Source organism: Leucoraja erinacea, chromosome 11, assembly GCF_028641065.1.
Source record: "Leucoraja erinacea ecotype New England chromosome 11, Leri_hhj_1, whole genome shotgun sequence".
Classification (NCBI taxonomy): Eukaryota; Metazoa; Chordata; class Chondrichthyes; order Rajiformes; family Rajidae; genus Leucoraja; species Leucoraja erinaceus.
In genome coordinates, this window is record NC_073387.1 from 59,859,634 (window position 1) to 59,883,217 (window position 23,584).

The following is a 23,584-nucleotide window of genomic DNA, read 5'->3' on the forward strand; positions in this document are numbered from 1 at the left end:
GAGGCAATCTCCTGGAAAACTATGCAGCACCTCACAAGTTCACGGGGAAGTGATGCTACTGAATGAATGGATGTTGCAAAGATGGGGAGGTGTGTGAGAGGGAGGAAGTGCATTACAAAAGCCCAGGAGCTCAGAGCATTGCTCAAGGAGGAATGTTCTTCATGCACGAAAGTTACAGAAACGGCCAGGATCCGGCCCAGCCAGGTTTCTGCATGGATATTGATGCACGTTGGAAAAGCCTGCAGTACAGTCTAATGCTTGTACCTGCTCCTGTGGACTGAGGGGAAATGGATGTGGTCTCCTACCGTACATGTGGAGTTTGGGTGACCTCAGCGAAATAGGAGATGTGGCAAAAATCAGCAGCTACTCAGCCGCTGAGAGTGAACATGATCCTGACCTCTGGCAGCAGGTCTGTCGAGCAGCTGGAAGAGGAGATGTCAGCGTGGATACAGGATGCACTTTGGTGTCAGAGTTTCAAGGGAAACAGATGTGAAAAAGCTGGTTGTTCTCTGAGAAGGTACCAGTTTTCTTCAGACCAGAGAGGCTCAAAATCTATTTTGTGAGCGGCACTACAATCAGCTTCATTTGGGGAATTTTCGTACTGCATAAAAGTACACAGAGAATGAAAATCTGCCTAAAATTAAGGAGTAATTTTTCTCAGCAGGCGCTAAGGCACCCAGACATATACGTGAATTTGCTCTGGTCCAAGATTGTTAACCCAATCTTCTTTTTGCAGCACTGTTTGATTTTGCAGGGTGCAGGAATTTGTAGCCCATCTGAAGCAAGCAAGGGAGGGAAAGTCGAACAGCCTGTGAGCAGTTCATTGATGATGTTAGTACTGCCACCCTGTAACCAGGGGCTTCAAAAACAGGAAGAATGCGTGGAATTTTATAAATGTTCAACAAAACTGATCTGTCATCGAGATGATTAAGAAAGAACTGCAGATGCTGGAAAAATCGAAGGCAGACAAAAAAGCTGGAGAAACTCAGCGGGTGAGGCAGCATCTATGGAGCAAAGGAATTGGCGACGTTTCGGGTCGAGACCCTTCTTCAGACTGATGTCGGGGGGGGAGGGGGGGGCGAGATAAAGAAAGGAAGAGGCGGAGACAGTAAGAAGGAAGGAGAAAACAAGGACTACCTGAAATTGGAGAAGTTAATGTTCATACCGCTGGGGTGTAAACTACCCAAGCGAGATGAGATGTGCAATGGCCTCCTAACATCAACCACAGTGCACTTTAGACCCACGCTCCTGATATTTAGTCACCCAGTGCAGAGGTGGGGGGGAAGAAGTGGAGGGGGTCTCCCTGTCGGTCTGCTCCTGGGCCTGGCCAGGATGGCCATTCGCAGGTCCAGGCAGCGGGTAGTCAATGGTCACACCACAGTTTGTTTTGAATAAACTTGAATAAACATCAACCACAGCTCCAGTATAAACTGATTACATCATTCTTCTGATGGAGGAACTCAGTGGGTCAGGCCTAATCTGGTGTGTTCCTCCACCAGCCAATCTTGTTCACGATCCAGCATTTATGGTCTCGTGTGTCTCTGGATAATTATTCTGCTGCATTGATCATTTGCCTTTCCATCGGATTTGCGGTGAGCTCGCACATTGTGCAGCAAATAGTTTATCTCCTTCTGCTTGCAAAATTAAACTTTTCCATTGTGACTTTTCAACTAAATGTTATCATCAGGTTGAGTAACTAGAATTGTGTTTCTGTGCAATATTTCCTGCTAAACAGGTTTAGTTGAACAATCTATTAAAAAAAAGCCCTACTTTCTCATTCAAGACCATGTTATTGGAGAACTGGAAAAGGTTTTCAACACAGCTGGAAATTGGCCAGACTCTGCAACTAATCTTAACGGTCTGGCAGCAGGATGGAACGCTGTCTCTGCATCATTGTGCAGCCACAATCCACATATCCTCAAACTCCATGGTGTATATTGGCAGAATTTTCTTGCGCATTTACTCTTTCCATACAATACGGTAGTGGTGGTGAACTTTTAAATAGGCACATTGATATGCATTGAATGGGGGGGGGATATGGATTATATGCAGGTAGATAAGACTTGGTCTTGGCATCATGTTCGGCACTGATATTGTGGGCCGAAGGGCCTGTTTCTAATGCTGTACATTTCTACGTTCTGGCTGCAACTTTACCACTCCAGGTACAGCTGAAGTAAATATTATTTTGTTGATTGTTATTATGCCTCTAAACGGGAGCAGTATGTGGCATGAACATCCTATTGTCTGGAATTATCCTCCAGTTTAATAACCACTTGCTGCAGATGTTCTGTTTCTTTGGTCCTCCCTCTTTCATGGTCGTGCCCATCAAACTGACATTGTTTTCACATGAAAACTCTGGAGACTCGAGAGGTGCCGATAGTTATACCGTGAGATGTGCAGCAGCAGCCCTGTGTACTCCACTGGGAATCATGAGGCAGCACTGAGCTAAAGACATGACAGTGTCTCTCCTCAGTGACATTCCCCTACAACAGAATGTACACAGAAATATCCGGAGGATCAGGTTTCAGAGGAATTATATAACAGGGGGTTTCTACTCATGTTATCTAATTAATAATCAATTTCTGATACTAAGCTGTTAGCAATGTGTGATTGGAATGGTACAGCTGCTGCTTGTGGCCAATAACAACTGGAGTGAGAAACGGATAGGTTTTGTAATGCTGGACTAAACGTTCATAGAAGAGGAAGCACCTGGTTGGCAGAGGTCAGGAGATAACAAGTAATGCACTCACCTTCCGTATTATATTATGCTTGATCAAGCCCTAGGTTGTGGTTAGGAGGCAACAGGATGGGATGAAATTTGGCAAAAAATAATCCCCAGCAAATCCAAACATTACATCTGAATGAATTTTAATGTAGTCTTAGTTGAACCTGTAATTAGTTATGACTAATATCACTCCAAATCTTTTTGAGGAGGTGATAAAATTAATAAAATGAAAAATAAAATGAGGCTGTCAAGGCCACAGCTAGATCTGGTGTTATGGACTTTATGGAACACATCTGTGAAACTTCTCTCATTTGAGGCGGTGACGTCAGGTGAGTCTGCACTCTGCAGCGCAAGGCAACAGGAATGTACCTTAGATATTCCTCTCTATACCCTCCAGCCCGTGACTTTCTGCCTACCAACAGAAAAGGCAATAATCACCCTGGAGGATGGAGGAGGAATTCTATTCCAAGGATGTTAGTTACCCTCCAGCTGAGCCTGTACCTCAGGCTGAGCGAACTCAGTGAGCTACCTCACTGGGTCACACGTCACCCATGTCATTTGAACCTGCACATTTACATGCCTTCTGGTCAGATGGCCAGGTTATCATTTTCTACAATAGCTGCAGGCTGCCTGACAACACCACCTCCTGGCTGCCGTCAACAATCTGCATCCAGGCTTTCCTGGATCAAGCTGTCACCCTCGGATGTGCTCCTGTCCTGAACCAGGCTGCTTCTCTGCTCCGCTGAGTCGGACTGCCCATTTACGGTGATAAGGATACCCTGGGCTTGAATGATCTCTTCTTTAGTTGAACATTTTCTCTTAATTTCTTCATAGCTAAAGATGGAAAGAAAGAAAATTGTTAAAAGAAGACAGAAATAAAATCATGTTACATTTATATAGAATATCTGAAAACATCAGAACATAAGCAGACCATTCATGTCCCTAAGCCTGTGGTTATTTATTAGATCTCGGTTAGTTTTATCTGGTGCAGTTAACATAGTAATGGAATGGGAGGGATTGTCAAACATAACAAGACGCTAAACTAAATCCTGAGATGCTGGATCCAAATAATGGATGGGAAAAAGTGAATTGGAGAGGGATTCCAGAGGTTGGGTCACGTAAACAACTTTGCTTTATCCAATGTACTAACCATTTGCCTTGGGTGAACAGAATGAGCTGATGGCTACACTGGTGAAATTGGTGAAAATGCTGCAGCTTTGCCTCTTGTACTCAGGGGCTGACCCATTCTCACTGAGGTCCACAGAGACCAATCCCAGTGCTGGTTAATGTGACTGAACATGACAGGACCATCGAAACTCACCTTCAGCAGGTTCGATGACCAGAGCAGTGGCCACGACACTGGGATTGCCTGAGGTCTTACAGGAGATGACTAGCTCCCAGCTAACAAGGAATGTTCAGGCTTCAAACTGGAATTCTAAAGATCCCAACAGACCCTCAACACGGACCTGAAAAGTGAGGGCCCAACAGGCAGAGCCCCTGGACTCTGGTCCTGCCTCACCGCCCAGTCGCCATCTGTCTCTCTGGGCTGATCCTGTCTACATTTGGGAGAAATAGCTCAGGTCCAGGTCAGAAAGTACAATATATTTATTCCTCAGCACAATACTGTAGGTTTTAGCGGATTTCCATCACACTGCCAACTAGGTGTGTTCCCGGTGAGAGGCACGGCTGGGAGTGTGCCCGGTGAGCAGGCCCAAGCCCTCCAGTAGGCCCGGCAAGCCTACCATGGACATTGATGGGACCCAAGCCACGGGAGCGAGGAGGGACCCGCAGCAAACGCCGAGAGTGCGGTGGGCTGTCGGAGAGTGAGATGGACCATCAGAGAATAAGGTGGGCCGGCAGTAGGTCCTGGTGGGTGTCACGGAGCAATTTAGAGAGGACCCGCCGGTTGGGCAGACACACGGTGGAGGTCGGAGGAGCCTGCTGTGGGAGTGCCAGAGGTTGGATGGACCCGTGGTGAGCAAAGATCTCTAAGATCTTTGGTGGTGAGTGCTGGAGATTGGATGGGTTTGTGGTGGGTCCCGGAGGTCGGACAAGTACAAAGAGGGACCGGGGGAGGGGGGGGCGAGAGAACAAAGACGGTCCATTGGGACTTCATTAAACACTTTGTCAATGCCCCTACCTGGTGACTCTTTGCATACTTTGTGTATGGTATGCAAAACAAAGAATTTCGCAGATGTGTCACATGTGATAATAAAGTATCATGAATCATTCATTCTTGACACTACAAGGTGTTTAAAATGAACAAGAGAATATTGTCAGAAGACAAATCAACTGTTAGCTCAGGATGCCTCTGCACCTCTCAGGAATGATTATGTTTTGAACCTGGGTCAAGGCAGGAAGCGGTTCCAATCCCCAATTACCTGCCGGAGCTGCTGCTCTCCCGGTCTTCGGAGCTGGGAGCCCGTGGCTCGGGGCTGGACTGCAGGTTACTGCTCTTCCTGTCATCGCCGTCCTTCAGGCTAAGCGACTTGGTGGAGGCAGAATCACTGGCATCTGTATCACTTCCGTCTGTCAGGGATAGAAAAGAGCAATGCTTCATTATCCAGCCCAGGTGTCAAGAGTGTTTAATTGTCATATGCACTGGCAATGGAACAATAACATTCTTACTTGCTGCAGCCTAAGGCCTGTAAGCCCAATAACATGCGCGGCCAACCCAATAACATGCGCGGTAAACCCAATAACAAGTAGGCGGCGCGACTCTCGTCAGCAGCGGCCTCTGCAGCCCGTCTGCGTTTTTATTATTTTTTGTCTATGTTTTTATGTAGGTTTTTTTTGGGAGATGCAGTGGGGGGGACCTGGCGGTGTCATGGTATCGCTCCCTGCACGGGAGACCCGACCTTTTCTTTGTCGGGTCTCCGTTGTCGTTTGCAACGTGGAGCGGCCTCCAACAGTGAAGACCGGGGGCTCTGGTGCCAATGGTACCTCACCGTCGCGGCTTGGCCGAGTCCAAAGGATTTGCGGTATAGCGCTGGGCGGCCCGACCTCCGGAGATTCAGAGGCTGCAACTGCGGGTCTGGCGGACGGCGGCACCGGGAGCCCGCGGGTCCCTGGAGGGAGACCGCTTTTCAGGGCTCCCGCAACGGTGACTTCTCCTGCCCGAGTTGCGGGGTCGAAGAGCTCCTGGAGCGGGGCCTTACAGCACTGCCCCGCGCGGCTTGGAATGGCCGCGGGACTCTGCGAGCGCACGCCGGGGGCTCTAACATCAAGACCCGGTGTGCGACCTTGTATCACCCGGCGTGGCTTTAATGGCCGCGGGACAATCGCCATCGCCAGCCGGGGGCTTTGACTTTGACTCTGACATCAGGGGGGGGGAGTGCAGTGGAGAGATACGTTTTTTTGGCCTTCCATCACAGCAATGTCTTGGATGTTTATGTAAATTATGTTGGTCTTGGGACATTTGTTTGTAATGTATGGCTGCAGAAACGTTATTTCGTTTGGACCTCAAGGGGTCCAAATGACAAATAAATTGTATCTTGTATGCAGATAAATAAATAAGAATACAACAAATTAATAATCAATAACACCAGGTAACCGGACTGTAATAGTCCAAAAACGGAAGTCTGTAGGGTAACCAAGTGCAGTATTCAAGAGCCTGATAGTTGCTGGGAAGAAGTTGTTCTTGAATCTGGAGGTTTTGGTTCACAGGCTCCTGTACCTTCATCCCTATAGCAGCAGTGAAATAAGTGACCAGGATGGTGTGGGCCTTTGATGATATTGGCTGCCTATTTGAGACAATACCTCCTGTTGATCCCTTCAACGGTGGGGAGTTTAGCACCTCTGATGGACCAGGCAATGTCCACCACTCTCTGTAATCTCGCTCATTCCTGGCCATTCAAGTTACCAAATCAGACGGAGATATAACCAGTCAATATGCTCTCTACTAGAGACCTGTAGCTGTGTTAGTGTCAGCAGGTATCAATGTCATGAATTCTATTGGACAAGGTGCCACATGAGCAGCAGGGAAGAGGATAAAATCACAGAGCAGTGGACATCACCAATACCAAGCTGAATTTCATCCTCTCCTTTGTTTGTAAACTGTTATTGCTCTCATAAAGGAATGAAAGTGGATGCTGTGCACAGCTTTCAACAGGCATTATTAAGGTACATCATATGTATAAAAGTAAGATGCAGTGTATTAATGAAGATGGCTGGATAGAACGGAAGTTGCCTGAAGGGACTAAACACAAAACATTGGTACATAGAAACATAGAAATAGGTGCAGGAGTAGGCCATTCGGCCCTTCGAGCCTGCACCGCCATTCAATATGATCATGGCTTTTGGTTCCAACTCAGTATCCCGTACCTGCCTTCTCTCCATACCCTATGATCCCCTTAGCCACAAGGGCCACATCTAACTCCCTCTTAAATATAACCAATGAATTGGCCTCGACCACCCTCTGTGGCAGAGAGTTCCAGAGAGTCACCACTCTCTGTGTGAGAAAAGTTCTTCTCATCTCGGTTTTAAAGGATTTCCCCCTTATCCTTAAGCTGTGACCCCTTGTCCTGGACTTCCCCAACATCAGGAGCAATCTTCCTGCATCTAGCCTGTCCAAACCCCTTAAGAATTTTGTAAGTTTCTATAAGATCCCCTCTCAAACTCCTAAATTCTAGAGAGTATAAACCAAGTCTATCCAGTCTTTCTTCATAAGACAGTCCTGACATCCCAGAAATCAGTCTGGTGAACCTTCTCTGTACTCCCTCTATGGCAAGAATGTCCTTCCTCAGATTAGGAGACCAAAACTAGACGCAATACTCCAGGTGTGGTCTCACCAAGACCCTGTACAACTGCAATAGAACCTTCCTGTTCCTATACTCAAATCCTTTTGCTATGAAAGCTGACATACTATTCGCTTTCTTCACTGCCTGCTGCACCTGCATGCCTACCTTCTATGACTGGTGTACCATGACACTCAGGTCTCGCTCCCATCTTCCTAGTCGGCCACCATTTAGATAAAGTCTGCTTTCCTGTTTTTTGCAAAATGGATAACCTCACATTTATCCACATTATACTGCATCTGCCAAACATTTGCCCACTCACCAGCCTATCCAAGTCACCCTGCAGTCTCCTAGCATCCTCCTCACAGCTAACACTGCCCCCCGGCTTAGTGTCATCCGCAAACTTGGCGATATTGCCTTCAAGTTCCCTCATCCAGATCATTAACATATTGTAAATAGCTGGGGTCCCAGCACTGAGCCTTGCGGTACCCCACTAGTCACTGCCTGCCATTGTGAAAAGGACCCGTTTACTCCTACTCTTTGACATGTTCAATGTCGGCACAGGTGTTGATGGAATCTTGAGTAAAATACAAATTGCTGCAGGAACTCAGCAGGTCAGGCAACATCTGTGATGGGAATGGACAGATGACTTTGGATGCAGAGGCGTAAATGGGAAATGATAAGCTCTGGAAGAAACCTGGACCAAATCATGAAACGCTGCAGTCAGCTGAAACAGGCAGACAGAAATGGTTCAACATGAAAAGAGACGTCACCGACGAAAATAAATCAAAGACATTGCAGAAGCTGGAAATAAGAAATGAAGTAGAAAGTGCTGGAAACAACTCAACAGGACAGGGAGAAACCACAGAAAGAGAAAGTCGACATTTCAGGTCTATGGTCTTCGGAACTAGGGAAGGGAGAGATGCAGATTAGTTTTAGGTATAACAGAAGGTGGGGAAGGGAGCAAAGTTATCAGTACATTCAGCCTTACGTCTGTGTAATGAGAAATCAAAATGGCTGAATGGGAACAATAAGCTTCTAGGTCTGTGTAATGGGAAGTCAAAGTGACAGATGGATATAAATAGATATGTTCATAGTTGGTGGCCTGTTTACAATGACGCCAGCCATGAACAATGCTGTGATCAAAGATGTTGGGATTAGTTAACAGTTCGATCCTCAGCCACAGATAGCCAAGCTTACATGTTGTTGTCAGAGCCACAGGCTGGTTGAACAATAACTATTGAAGTTCAACATCTGGCTACCTCTTGGACTGTAGTCTGAAGCTTGCTTCCGTCTACGCCTCAGAACCACCTCCAGCTCGTTCTCTGTCTTCTGTCCCGTGTCCGGAAACCCGCGACTTGGGCTTTTCTTCATAGAGTCCTGTGAGCAGATATGGCATTCAGACAGCACAGGAGGATACGCCAGGCTTTAGACTAGTCAACCGCAGCACTCCCAGATCATTAGCAGTGCAAGACCCAAGCTTGTAAATATTTGTTGAGGTAAAAATAAATATAAAACATCTAGATGTAAAATCAGAAGCCACTGGCCCCGTGCAGAGACTGATGAGTGAGAGTGACAGCATATTTGACACAATTGTTCGTGGAAAAGTGCAGTTAGAGGACAAGAGGGAGCTGGACCTCTGATGGACTTTAACTGAGAGGGAAGCCTGACTTGCATTAAATGAAACCCTGTCCTTACCTGGCAAACGTCCTTGGCTTGGGTGGAGCCATCGAGCAACTCCTCCATTTTGAGCTGCTAATCAGTCCCACCCCGATGGCCCATCAGTTGTACCTGCCTGTCTCCTGTCCCTCCCCCATTCACTGCAATCCAAGGGTAAATCTGTCCCAGGGTGGCTCATCTGGTTATGTGGTTCCCACCATGTTGGGTGCTCTACAGCCATGCTCACACTTCATGCTTGTTGGCATGAGGCACATGAGTATTGCCAGAAGGAGATATCAAATATTTCATCATGAACTTCGGGCTGTTTCTTTATAAGATATTACATAAGATAAAGGTTGGTCTGAGTTATTTAGAAGTGTGTACATTTTAAGGGTTATTGCAATCTGGCTTATGTTATTTGACAGGCACACCGAGGGGCATTGTAATTCATCAGTCTGCTACAATAAGAGCTTTATGTCAGTGTTGCATAACCTCTTGTGTTCTACTAGGGGTTATGAGTATGTTGGAGAAAAGGTTACTGCATGCCAAACTGACAATGTGAATGATTCACTCATGTTACTACACTCGATGCTTGGGGAGGGAGTCACTCCCTCGTTACCTGGCATTAACAACAGGTCACCTTTCTGACCTCGTTAAGTCAGAAAATCTCTTACAATTCTAAATGTCTTCCTCACCAAAATACCATGCTGATTTACCCAATAATCCTCAGCTAAATTGATAACAGTACTCCTCACACTCTGACCGATGCACACAGTTTTATTGATGAAGGGTGCATTTAGTGAATGAGTGGTTTGTGCAGCATGACAGTAGTCATACAACAGAGTCAGGATCTTCGGCCCAACTCGTCCATGCTGCCCCATCTACACTAGTCCCACCTGCCCACGTTTAGGCCATAAGGAGGCTAGTGGAAAGGCTGAAGACAGCAGTCCCTCACACCAACACTGGGATATTTAAAGCCTTCTGCTGAAAATAACTCAGAAAGCCTCATAGCAATGCCTGAAAGGTTTGGATAACAAGTCATTGCATGGCTACGGCAGGCACGATCTTCATTGTACCTGAACCTCATCGTGCTCATAGAGTGGACAATAACCTCGACAACTTAACTTGTGCTGGCTGACCAGGGGTCAGTGACTGCTGCTCCCAGCTGGTGACTAAACATAAAGCCTGTAGTCTGGGAGGGAGCAACATGGAAACCGGAAGCTGTCAGATGTTCAGCCCCGTGTGATGTTCAGACCTCCAGTGAATTATCAGTAACGGCTATGGATTGCACCCTCGGAGGGGATGTGTGTGCCATTGGCTATAAAACATCAGGTGTATGATTCATGCTCAGAAAATGTGATCGCACTGAGGTGAACAATGCACAGGGTCAATTCCTCAATGGTATGATGTCACCAGGGTATGATGGCTGGTGGGATTGAACCTCGGTATAAATGCTTCTGTGTGAGGTTTGGGAAAGAAATAGCTTGCTGAAATAGATCCAGCTTCCAATGCATTACCAAAATGGTTTCACACTGTGTTGGCTGCAAAAGGGTTAAGAAGGTTCGCTACTTTACCAAGATGCCCTTCAGCTCATCCATGGCGCTCTCCTGCGCTTTCTCATCCACCGGCGATGGCTATCAGGCACAAACAAACACACAGCAGGTATAAATAATAGCCTTCAGCAAGCCTGCCTCCCGCTGACACACAGTATGTGATGTCTGCTGAGCCCAGGCAGCATCCCTTGGGCAAGTGAATACTTCATTGCATCAGAGTGCAGCTGCCTCCCATCTGCTGCCCAACTACCCTCACGCTCCTCCACCCCGTGGCTTTACATCGACAGTTCAGCTTCCTCTTGATATTGCCCATAGTTCAGCAGCGGTTTTATTATGGCGCAGAAACAAGGACATTAGCATGCCATTTCTCACTGCCTGCGATTATTGATTATAATTTGTCACTTGGCATCCAGAGACCTTTCATTCACAATGTCTGCTTCAGGCCATTTGGTATCCCTTCCACCATCGCACCAGCCGTATTCACAAAGTATGTTTAGGAAGGATGGAATGTAACTTTGCAGGATATATCATAGTCAGAGAGTGATACAGTGTGGAAACGGGCCCTTCGGGCCAACTTTGACTTGGAATAAGGGAGGGAGAATAAGAAGGGATGAGACAAAGACTTAAGACTTTTGCCTTCCACCACAGTGAGGATGTGCCTGGTGAACTCATTGTGGCGGATGTTAATTTGTGTTTATTGTGTGTTTTGTCATTTTTAGTATATGTAGGACTGCAAGGCAACTAAATTTCGTTCAGACCACAAGGTCTGAATGACAATAAAGGCTACTTGTTACTTGTTACTTGTTACTTGCCTGCACTTCGTCCAAACCTGTCCTATTCATGTACCTGTCTATTTCTCAAAAGATGGGATAGTCCCAGCCTCAACTACCTCCTCTGGTTTGTTCCATACACCCACCACCTTTTCTGTGAAAAAGTTTCCCCTCTGATTCCTATTAATTTTTTTCCCCCTCATCTTGAACCTATGTCCTCTGGTCCTCAATTCCCCTACTCTGGGCAAAAGACTGCATCTACCCGATCAATTTCTCTCATGATCTTATACACCTCAAAAAGATCATCACTTATCCTCCGGTGCTCCATGAAATAGAGACCCAGCCTTCTCAACCTCTCCCTATAGCTCACACCCTATAGTCCTGGCAACATCCTCGTAAATCTTTTCTGAACTCTTTCAAGCTCGACAATATCTTTCCTATAACATGATGCCCAAAACTGAACACAATATTCTATATGCGGTCTCACCAACGTCATATACAACTGCTACATGACCTCCCAACTGCTATACTCAATGCTCTGACTGATGAAGGCCAAAGTGCCAAAAGCCTTTTTGACCACCTTATCTTCCTGTGACTCGACCTTCAAGTAACCATGCACCTAGATCCCTCTGCTCTACAACACCACCCAGAGGCCCACCATTTACCCCCAGAGCTATCTCCTGGCCCTTTTTTTCCCTTCTGATTTCATTTTTTAGTTTACTCCTTAGCTCCCGAAACTCCTCCAGGGATGCACTTGATCCCAGCTGCCTATACCTGTCCCATGCATCCTTCTTGTTTTTCTCTAACGTCTCAATTTCCCTCGTCAGCCAAGCTTCCTTACAATTGCCTGCTTTGCTCTTCACTCTAACAGGGACATCCACATCCCGAGCTTTCTTCAGCACACTTTTAAAAACATCCCACTTGGCCGATGTTCCTTTCCCATCTAATAATCAGCTCCAGTCAACTTGAGCGAGTTTGTCTCTCATACCCTCAAAGTTGGCCTTACCCCAGTTGAGAATTTTTACACCTTAACCCCCTCCGTCCCTATCCATAACTATGTTAAACCTAATCAAACTGGTCCCAAAAGGCTCCTCCACACATTAACTTGCCTTTCCCAGTTTCCCAATACCATATCTAGCGTTGCCCTCCACATACTGCTTAAGAAAACTCTCCTGAACACCTTTGAGGAATTGCACCTGATCTGAACCCTTCACGCTATGATTTTCCCAGTCTATATTGGGAAAGTTAAAATCCCCTACTACAACAACCCTATTTGACCTGCAGCTGTCTGCAATCTCCTGGCACATTTGTTTATCTAATTTCCGTTGACTATTCGGGAGTATGTAGTACACCCCCAACAAAGTGATCATCTCTTTCTGGTTAGATAAAAATGCTGGAGAAACTCAGCGGGTGAGGCAGCAGCTATGGAGCAAAGGAATAGGTGACGTTTCGGATCATAGAAACATAGAAATTAGGTGCAGGAGTAGGCCATTCGGCCCTTCGAGCCTGCACCGCCATTCAATATGATCATGGCTGATCATCCAACTCAGTATCCCGTACCTGCCTTCTCTCCTCCCCCTGATCCCCTTAGCCACAAGGGCCACATCTAACTCCCTCTTAAATATAGCCAATGAACTGGCCTCAACTACCCTCTGTGGCAGAGAGTTCCAGAGATTCACCACTCTCTGTGTGAAAAAAGTTCTTCTCATCTCGGTTTTAAAGGATTTCCCCTTTATCCTTAAGCTGTGACCCCTTGTCCTGGACTTCCCTAACATCGGGAACAATCTTCCTGCATCTAGCCTGTCCAACCCCTTAAGAATTTTGTAAGTTTCTATAAAATCCCCTCTCAATCTTCTAAATTCTAGAGAGTATAAACCAAGTCTATCCAGTCTTTCTTCATAAGACAGTCCTGACATCCCAGGAATCAGTCTGGTGAACCGTCTCTGCACTCCCTCTATGGCAATAATGTCCTTCCTCAGATTTGGAGTCCAAAACTGTACGCAATACTCCAGGTGTGGTCTCACCAAGACCCTGTACAACTGCAGTAGAACCTCTCTGCTCCTATACTCAAATCCTTTTGCAATGAAAGCTAACATACCATTCGCTTTCTTTACTGCCTGCTGCACCTGCATGCCTACCTTCAATGACTGGTGTACCATGACACCCAGGTCTCGCTGCATCTCCCCCTTTCCCAATCGAGACTCTTTGCATCTCCCCCTTTCCCAATCAGACTGAAGAAGGGTCTCGACCCGAAACGTCACCTATTCCTTCGCTCCATAGATGCTGCCTCACCCGCCGGGTTTCTCCAGCATTTCTTTCTACCTTCGATTTTTCCAGCATCTGCAATTCCTTCTTAAACTCCACCCATATAGCCTCACTAGACGAACCGTCCATATTGTCACCTCGGAACACAACCGTGACATCCTCGTAAACCAACAATGCAACCCCCCCCCCCCCTCCTCTTTTTCCCTCACCCCTGTCTCTCTTGAATCACCTGTACCCCGGAACATTGAGATGCCAGTGCTGCCCCTCTCTTAACTAGGTTTCAGTCATGGCTACAACGTCCCAGTCCCTCGTAACTATGCATGCCCTAAGCTCATCTGCCTTACCCGTCAGGCCCCTTGCATTAAAATACGTGCAGTTTAAACCAACCCTCCTCCCTCGCTCTCCGCCTTTCACCTGCCTCTGTCCTGCACGAGATCCCACCCCCATGCCAATCTAGTTTAAACCCTCCCATGTAGCATTAGCAAACCTTCCCGCTAGGATGTTGGCCCCCCTCCAGTTTAGGTGCTCAGCCACACATTCATTTCCTCAATCTTCCTATTCTTACCTTCATTAGCATGAAGTACTGGAAGCGAATCCGAGATCACTACCCTGCAGGTCCTGCTTTACAATCTTCTACCCAATTCTGTAAATTCTTAGGATAGGATTGGAACATTTAACTGTAACCAGGCCAACCTCGTGTTGATTCATGTACAATATTCGGACATGCTTTTTGTTTCTTCTGATACGTATTCAGCACCAAGACTGAAGAGTAACCAATCTGAAGGAAGGTTTTGATCCAGAACATCACCTATTCCTTTTCTCCAGAGATGCTGCCTGACCTGCTGAGTTACTCCAGCTTTTGTATCTATCTTTGGTGTAAACCAGCATCCTTCCTACACAACCAATGTTATTGAAGAGGTTTCTTTGGGATAGGATTTACTCCCATTTGGAGTTAAATGGATTCATTAGGGACAGTCAGTATGGCTCTGTACACGGCAGGACGTCTTACTAACTTGATTGAGTTTTGAGCAGTTGTTGAAGGTGATTGATGAGGAAAGGGCAGTGGATGTTGTCTACATGGATTTCAGTATGGCATTTGATATAGTCCCCCATGGTAGGCTGATCCAGAAGATTAAGATGCATGGGATTAACAGTGACTTGGTCGTATGGATTCAGAACTGACTTACTGATAGAAGACAGAAGGTTGTGGTGGAAAAACAATATTCAGCCTGGAAGTCTTACCAGTGGAGTTCCACAGGGTTCTGTGCAGGGACCTCCGCTGTTTGTGATATCTATAAATGACTACATGCAGGGTGGACTTCGAGAACACAGGATTCAGGGAGAGGTGTCAGAGTCCTACCTTGTGGCTAACCTTCCTCTTCAGAATGGAAATCATCATTCAGCAGCAAGAAAGAAGAGGAAAGATAAACTGTGAAAAGTCCAATGTCAACAGTGAAACAAACTGCCCAACAATCAAAACACATTAAAAACAAGGAATTATAACAAGGCACAAGTGCACACTAGAGGCAGTCGACGGGCTCACTGGATTGGTCCTGCTGCTCAACAGATGTCCCTAGGGCAGAGACACAACAAAGTGAGGACAGATTTGGGAGCACTGTTTCAATGTATGTGACTGTAGTGATGGGATACAAGTTGATGAGATGCAACTGGTGGGGATATGTTCCACTGAATATTTTAATCCCAGGCATCATAGTTCGAAACAAGGACAGGTGTGCAATTTCTTGGGCATGTGGATGGAATGGAAATTAAGTTTGAGGGTGGCAGGATCCTTGAAAGAAATGGGATGGTTTGCAGAAGGATGTCGGCTTCTCCGGTTTTTGTTTCAGATTTCCAGTGATTAAATTATCTGTGGGATTGGGACTACATGGAAAACCGGCATCATGTGTAGAATCGGGCATGCTCAGATGTGGATTGGAAGTTACAAGGTTGAGTTTGGAGTTAACATGAATGAAACACTTGGTGGGCCTTACCTTTGAGACATGTGTCACAGGTCGTAGCATGACACCGTGTCTGATCCGTTCCATCATTTCATTCACAGCCTTTACTTTCACATCATCGATTCCTGTTTGGTCTGAAAAGATTGAGAGGGGGAGAGTAAACCAAAAAATCCACCGACCTTACCCACAACATCTCCTCCCCCATCGATTCCCTCGTCTAAAGACAACATAGCACGGGAGATATTTTCCTGCATCATCTCCGTGTATGAGAGGCTCAAACTACAGTCTGGGACATTTTATTTACAAAGTGCCACACATACCACATCCCCTGGTTCCCATTGCACTGACTGATCTGCACCCAGCAAAGCATAGAATCAGAATGTTCAGAGCTCCTTATTGCCTGAGCCTTGGTCCTACACTTGCCATATACCTCTCTAGTTAATGATTTATTCAAATACCTTCTTTGATACCAGGAAAGCATAGATGCGTGGTGAATATTATTGTCGGACGAGGTAGAGAACAGTGATATCAAACTGCAAACTTCATTCAGACATCTGCTGTCTTTGCAATTTTTCTTGCATTAAAAAACAATTTGTGGAGCCGAGCAGCGGGGAATCAACCACAGCATACAACAGTGGCTAACTTGCTCCTAATCTGCCTGGCAGCAAACGGATGGACCGTGGGAAGTAAAACTGGAAAAGGTGTGAATGGGCCAGCAGAGTGAAATCAGCTCACAGTTCAGTGAGTGGATGGATATAACACCACTTGGATTTAGAGGGATCTGAAGATTCCATCTGAACTGATAGTGCCTTTGGCATTGAACACAAAGTGCTTGAGAACTCAGCGGGTCAGGCAACATCTCTGGAGACCTTTATAGAAACCTGGTTAAGGGAGGGGCAGGACTGGCAGGTCAATGTTCCAGGGTACAGGAACTTCAGGAGAGACAGGGGTAAGGGAAAAAGAGCAGGTGGGGTTGCATTGTTGGTTAAGGAGGATGTCATGGCAGTGGTCAGAGGTGACATTACGGACGGTTCGTCTAGTGATGCTATATGGGTGGGGCTGAGGACCAAGAAAGGATGATCACCTTGTTGGGGGTGTATTACAGACCCCTGAATAGTCAACGGGAATTAGAAGAACAAATGTGCCAGGAGATTGCAGACAGCTGCTGGTCAAATAAGGTTGTTGTAGTAGGGGATTTGAACTTCCCCAATATTGACTGGGAAAAAAATATTGTGAAGGGTTTAAATGGGGTGCAATTCCGCACAAGTGTTCTGGAGAGTTTTCTCAAGCAATATGAAGAGGCCACCACACGTGAGAGGGCAACATTGGATCTGGTATTGGGAAATTGGGAAGGGCAAGTTAATGAAGTGTTTGTGAATTAAACCTTTTGGGACCAGTTCAATTAGGTTCAAGATATATATGGATAAGGACAGAGAGGGCCCACATGTTAAAATACTCAACTGGGGTAAAGCCAACTTTGAGGGTATGAGAGAAGATCTCGCTCAAGTTAACTGGAGCAGGTTATTTGAGGGGAAATTATGTTTTTAAATGTGTGCTGACAAAAGTTCAGGATATGTACGTCCCTGTTTAGAGTGAAAGGCAAAGCAGGCAAACGTAAGGAAGCTTGGCTGATGAGGGAAATTGAGGCGTTGGTCAAAAACAAGAAGAATGCATGGGACAGGTATAGGCAGCTGGGATCAAGTGCATCCCTGGAGGAGTTTTGGCAACTAAGGAGTAAACTGAAAAAGGAAATCAGAAGGGCAAAAAGGGGCCAGGAGATAGCTCTGACGAGTAGCATTAAGGAAAATCCCAAAAGATTTTATAAATACATAAGGGGGAAAAGGGTAACTAGAGAGAGAGTGGGACCTCTCAGGAATCAAAGTGGTCACCTCTGTGTGGAGCCACAGGAGATGGGCAAGGTCCTCAATGAGTATTTCTCCCCTGTATTTACTGAGGACAAAGACAGTAGGATGGAGGAACTTAGGGCAGTCAATGGAAGTGTCTTGAGAGCAGTCAGAGTTACCGTCGAAGATGTACTGAAGGTACTGTCGTGCATGAAGGTAGACAAATCTCCAGGGACTGATCAGATATATCCGAGGACATTGTGGCAAACTAGAGAGGAAATTGCGGGAGCCCTGGTTGAAATTTACGAGTTGTCCTTAAACATGGAAGAGGTGTCGGAAGACTGGACGGTGACAAATGTTGTGCCTCTTTTCAAGAAGGGCTGCAGGGAAAATGCTGGGAACTATAGGCCGATGTGCTTAACATCTGTAGTTGGAAAGTTACTAGCGAGTATTCCGAGGGATAGGTTATACAGGCATTTGGATGGGCAACGGCTGATCAGGGATAGTCAGCATGGTTTTGTATGTGGGAGGTCACGTACGTGTCTCATTAATCTGATTGAGTTTTTTGAAGATGTGACCCAAAAGGTTGATGAGGGCAGAGCTGTAGATGTTGTGTACATGGATTACAGTAAAGCATTCGACAAGGTTCATCATGGTAGGCTGCTCTGGAAGGTTAGATCGCATGGGATCTAAGGAAAGAAAGATGAATGGATACTAAATTGGCTCCATGTATGGAAGCAGAGGGTGGTGGTGGAAGGTTGCTTCTCAATCTGCAGGTGATGGGCCCATTTCTGTTTATCATCTACATTAATGATTTGGATGAGAACATGCAGGGCAAGATTAACAAGTTTGCTGATGATATAAAAGTGGATAATTTTGCAGATAGTGAAGATGGCTTTGAAAGATTGCAGCAGGATCTGGATAGATTGGCCAGGTGGGCTGAGGAATGGTGGATGGAATTTAATAGAATTATAAGGTGTTGCATTTTGGGACATCTAACAAGGGCAGGACCTACACAGTGAATGGTCGGCCTCTGGGTAGTGTTGTAGAGCAGAGGGATCTAGGAGTACAGGTGCATGGTTCCTTGAAGGTCAAGTCGCAGGTAGATAAGGCAGTCAAAAGGGCTTTTGGCACTTTGGCCTTCCTCAGTCAGTGTTTTAAGTATAGAAGTTGGGAGGTCATGTTGCAGTTGTACAAGACGTTTGTGAGACCGCATTTAGAGTATTGTGTTCAGTTCTGGGCACCAACAAGAACTGTTCCAGAGCCGCTGTCTGAAGAAAGCACAGAGAATTGCCAAGGACAAACTGCACCCCCTCCACACACACCTGGATCTCTTGCCATCAGGCAAGAGATATCGAAGCATCAAAGCCCGGACTACGAGGCTGCTAAACAGCTTCCTACCACAGGCTGTGAGGCTGCTAAACAGTCACTCTGCACTCACAGTCACTTGACTTGACTCTGCGGCTGGCACGGACACTTTAATAACTGGCACTGGCCACTCAAATCAGCGGCCCCGGACATTTTTTTATGATTGGTTTACTGTTTTTAACATTGTGTTTTTTTACCTGATTTTAACTATTTATTCTGTTCCATCAGGGACTGGATTGTTTTTTTTTTAGTGTTATTATGTGAGAAGTGTTTTAAATTTCATGTGCGAGGCTCCGCTATTCACTGGGAAACGTCTTTTCATTTTGCACTGTACTTGTTGCTTGCAAGATGACAATAAAGGTTGATTGATTGATTGATTGATTGATTGATATAGGAAAGATATTGTCAAGCTTGAAAGGGTTCAGAGAAGATTTACGAGGATGCTGCCTGGACTAGATGACCTGAGCTATAGGGAGTGGTTGAGTAGGCTGGGTCTCTATTCCTTGGAATGCAGGAGCATGAGGGGTGATTTTATTGAGGTGTATAAAGAGAGGAATAGATCAGGTAGATGCACAGAATCTCTTGCCTAGAGTAGTGGAACCAAGGACCTGAGGACATAGGTTCAAGGTGAAGGGGAATAGATTTAATACGAATCTGATGGGTAACTTTATCACATAAAGGATGGTGGGTGTATGGAATGAGCTGCCAGAGGAGGTAGTTGAGGTTGGGACTATCCCAATGTTTAAGAAACAGTTAGACAGGTACATGGACAGGACAAGTTTGTAGGGATTACAGAGAGAGAGTATAGAGGAGATTTACTAGAATGTTGCCTGGGTTTCAGCAACTAAGTTACAGAGAAAGGTTGAACAAGTTAGGGCTTTATTCTTTGGAGCGCAAAAGGTTAAGGGGGGACTTGATAGAGGTTTTTAAAATGATGAGAGGGATAGACAGAGTTGACGTGGAAAAGCTTTTCCCACTGAGAGTAGGGAAGATTCAAACAAGGGGACATGACTTGAGAATTAAGGGACTGAAGTTTAGGGGTAACATGAGGGGGAACTTCTTTACTCAGAGAGTGGTAGCTGTGTGGAATGAGCTTCCAGTGAAGGTGGTGGAGGCAGGTTCATTTTTATCATTTAAAAATAAATTGGATAGTTATATGGATGGGAAGGGAATGGAGGGTTATGGTCTGAGCGCAGGTATATGGGACTAGGGGAGATTATGTGTTCGGCACGGACTAGAAGGGTCGAGATGGCCTGTTTCCGTGCTGTAATTGTTATATGGTTATATGGATATGGACCAAGCGCAGGGAAGTTGGACAAGTGTAGCTGGAACATGTTGGCCGGTGTGGGCAAGTTGGGCTGAAGGGCCTGTTTCGACACTGTATCACTCTATAACATGGACAGATGATATTGCAGGTTGTGAACCTTTTTCAGACTGGGTATCGACATAAAACCTTACCTATCCATGTCTTCCACAGATGCTTAAGATTCCAGAATCTGCAGTTTCTTGTGTCTAAAGTGTACCCTTAGCCTTGCCTACCTTTGAAGCCCACACATCAGCACAGAATGTAAAGCTGGTGACTTACTGTTGCTGGGTTCAGGTTTCGGCTGTGTCTTGGTATTCTTGGATGATCGCCGCACTATAGCAATAAGGGAACTGTAAGAGATTCAGTTTGATGGTTACCTCATTTGGTACAATCAGAATGGTCCAAGCACCTTACTGTATATTCCTTGGTCCTATACCTGTCAAATACCTCTCTGGTTAATTACTTATTCAAATACTTTCTTTGATAGCCTTATCCATTGTGGTCTTTCTTTCTTGTAATTATAATTACTTTGCACAACACACATCATCACCGAAGTCCATGATACCTGCTAATCTACCTGCAAGACTCTCTCTCTCTCTCCTTGGTTTGAAGGGTAATTCCAAATTTCCTTCTCTTTTCGCTCACATTCCTGTCCATTACCATAACCCACCCTGGTATTCCACCGTAAGTGTGAAGTCCATGGATTTCATTGTCACCCAGCTAAATCCATCCATTCAGTTGTTATTATTGCTTCCCATTGTGCTGATGTCCATCAGGTTTATCCACCCCACATTCACCAAACCTTATTCCACCCTTTGTTTTCCAGTTGTACTCCCTACACCTGCTCTGAGTTCATTCCAACAATGACCTACCCCAGCTCTTTCAACCCCACTCCACTTCTGAGCTGCAGAAGATATGAGGCACGTACCTTATTGGGTTGCAACGTGTAGCTGGTAGAGGAGGGGGGGGGGGGGGGGAGGGGGTGGGGGGAGGAGGAGGAGGGGGTGGCGTTGGTGGTGGTGGTGGTGGAGGAGGTGCCATGGATGGAGCTGATTCAATCACCTGGAACCTCAGCTTCTCCTGCAACTCTTTCACTGCAGAAAGAGATTAAGATGCACTTCAGTCCCTGGGACAGACCTGCTGAGCTCAGTGTGTGCTGGTAAATTGTTATTACGCACAAGTCCAGACCACTAGGGCGGCATGGTAGCGCAGCGGTAGAGTTGCTGTCTTACAGCGCTTGCAGTGCCGGAGACCCGGGTTCTGTCTGTACAGAGTTTGTACATGCTCCCCGTTTGTATACTTGGTATAAGTGGAAATTGTCCCTAGTGTGTGTAGGCCTGTGTTAATGTACGGGGATTGCTGGTCGGACTCGGTGGGCCAAAGGGCCTGTTTCCACACTGTATCTCTAAACTAAACTAAACCAGGATCTATCGCACAGTCTTCCCAGGGCCCTGACAATCGGTAGATTATTCAGTCACAGTAAATTGTCCCTTGTGTGTGGTGAGTGGTAGAATCTGGTGGTAATGGACAGAATGTGGGGAGAGCAGAACAAAGTAGGATTAATGTAGGATTAGTGTAAATTAGTTGCCTGATGGTTGGTGCAGACATAATGGGTCAAAAGGCCTGCTCCAATGAGGCATGTCCCTCTGACTCTTAGGCTTTCGCAGTTATTTGCAGGTCACTAATCATGGACATTGATCACCTGACATCATGTTCAGCACAGACATTGTGAGCTGAAGGTCCTGTTCTGTGATGTACTATTCCATGTAAATATATACCTGCCGTATCTTCTTTGAGGGGTAGCTTTTTCACACAAAGGTTGGTGGGTGTATGGAACAAGCTACCAGAGGAGGTAGTTGAGGCTTGGGACTAAGAAACAGTTCGACAAGTACATGATAGGACAGATTTGGAGGGAAAGGGATCAAACGTGGGCATGTGGGACTAGTGTAGCTGGGACATGTTGGCTGGTGTGGGCAAGTTGGGCTGAAGGGCCTGTTTCCATGCTGTATCACTCTATGACTAGTGTAGCTGGGACATGTTGGCCGGTGTGGGCAAGTTGGGCTGAAGGGCCTGTTTCCACACTGTATCACTCTATGACTAGTGTAGCTGGGACATTGTTGGCCGGTGTGGGCAAGTTGGGCTGAAGGGCCTGTTTCCATGCTGTATCACTCTATGACTATGATTCTACATTATAACCATGTCCTTTAAAAAACTTTCATTTGACTGTAAAGCACTTTGGGTCACTGCATCTTTGAAAGAAACTGTAGATGCCAGTTATTTATTCACATTGACTCTGTACCTTGGATCTCCAGCTCACGGTTCCTCTGCTCCGTGTCTTGTGCTCGTTGTTCTGTTTCCCGCCGCTCCTCCTCAACCACTTCCAGCTGTTTCTGCAACATTCCCAGTTCCTTCTGCAGCACTGAGTTGTTCAGGTTGGACTCTAGCTCCTGAATCTGAGGAAGGAAACCTTGGCAATTATCACCGATCTATAACACTGCAGCACCAGGTATCTGACGCTGCCTTCAGCTGGTGCCATACAGATTGCTGATCTTGGGACTGGGTAGCTCTGGCTGGATTACAGTCCAGGGTCTCTGTCAACAGCCTCATAGCCAAGTCCGGCCAACAAAAACACCCATACGCAGCTTATAACCATATAACCATATAACAATTACAGCACGGAAACAGGCCATCTCGGCCCTACAAGTCCATGCCGAACAAATTTTTTTTTTCCCCTTAGTCCCACCTGCCTGCACTCGTACCATAACCCTCCATTCCCTTCTCATCCATATGCCTATCCAATTTATTTTTAAATGATACCAATGAACCTGCCTCCACCGCTTCCACTGGGAGCTCATTCCACACCGCCACCACTCTCTGCGTAAAGAAGTTCCCCCTCATATTACCCCTAAACTTCTGTCCCTTAATTCTGAAGTCATGTCCTCTTGTTTGAATCTTCCCTATTCTCAAAAGGAAAAGCTTGTCCACAGCTTGCGCTGCATCTCGGAAAAAGCCGTGGATATTGCCACATACTGTTCACCCAAGAACAACTCTCTGCTTTAGTAATCCTTATAACATTATACAGGTAGGTGAACAATACTGAGAGACAGGGTAGATGAACAATGGAGGCAGTACCTTGGAAACAGCTGATGCCCTTTGGGACCCAGTTAGGCTGGGCCATAAGCAATGAATGTGAGGCCCCAGTCAGATTGAGCATCAGAGGGGCTGTGATGTGCTTGTCCAAGGATCCCAGAAGTGACAGTACAGCAACTACATGGTGAAGAAGGCCTTCAAATCACTAGCCTTCACATCTCTCCAATGTCAGCTCCAGTCTCCCTGTCGGCCTCACAATGGGCCATTGGTGCTCATCTTTTGCGGGAATGTTAATGTCCAACCACTCAAT

At 46.2% G+C, this 23,584-nt stretch overlaps 1 protein-coding gene across 1 annotated transcript in view; it reads right to left on the reverse strand.

Annotated features, from left to right (window-relative positions):
• Nucleotides 1–1,279: 1,279 nt before the first annotated feature.
• The window catches only part of LOC129701864 (shootin-1-like), a 62,524-nt gene continuing 40,219 nt past the window's right edge, over nt 1,280–23,584 (reverse strand). The window contains exons 9-17 of the mRNA XM_055643353.1: nt 22,484–22,637; nt 21,113–21,278; nt 20,464–20,534; nt 15,700–15,800; nt 15,069–15,086; nt 10,695–10,754; nt 8,724–8,841; nt 5,107–5,254; nt 1,280–3,559 (exon numbers count right to left, since the gene is read on the reverse strand). Of these exons, the coding sequence (XP_055499328.1) occupies nt 3,382–3,559; nt 5,107–5,254; nt 8,724–8,841; nt 10,695–10,754; nt 15,069–15,086; nt 15,700–15,800; nt 20,464–20,534; nt 21,113–21,278; nt 22,484–22,637 (1,014 nt within the window). The 3' untranslated portion in view covers nt 1,280–3,381. The remainder of the gene's footprint in view (nt 3,560–5,106; nt 5,255–8,723; nt 8,842–10,694; nt 10,755–15,068; nt 15,087–15,699; nt 15,801–20,463; nt 20,535–21,112; nt 21,279–22,483; nt 22,638–23,584) is intronic.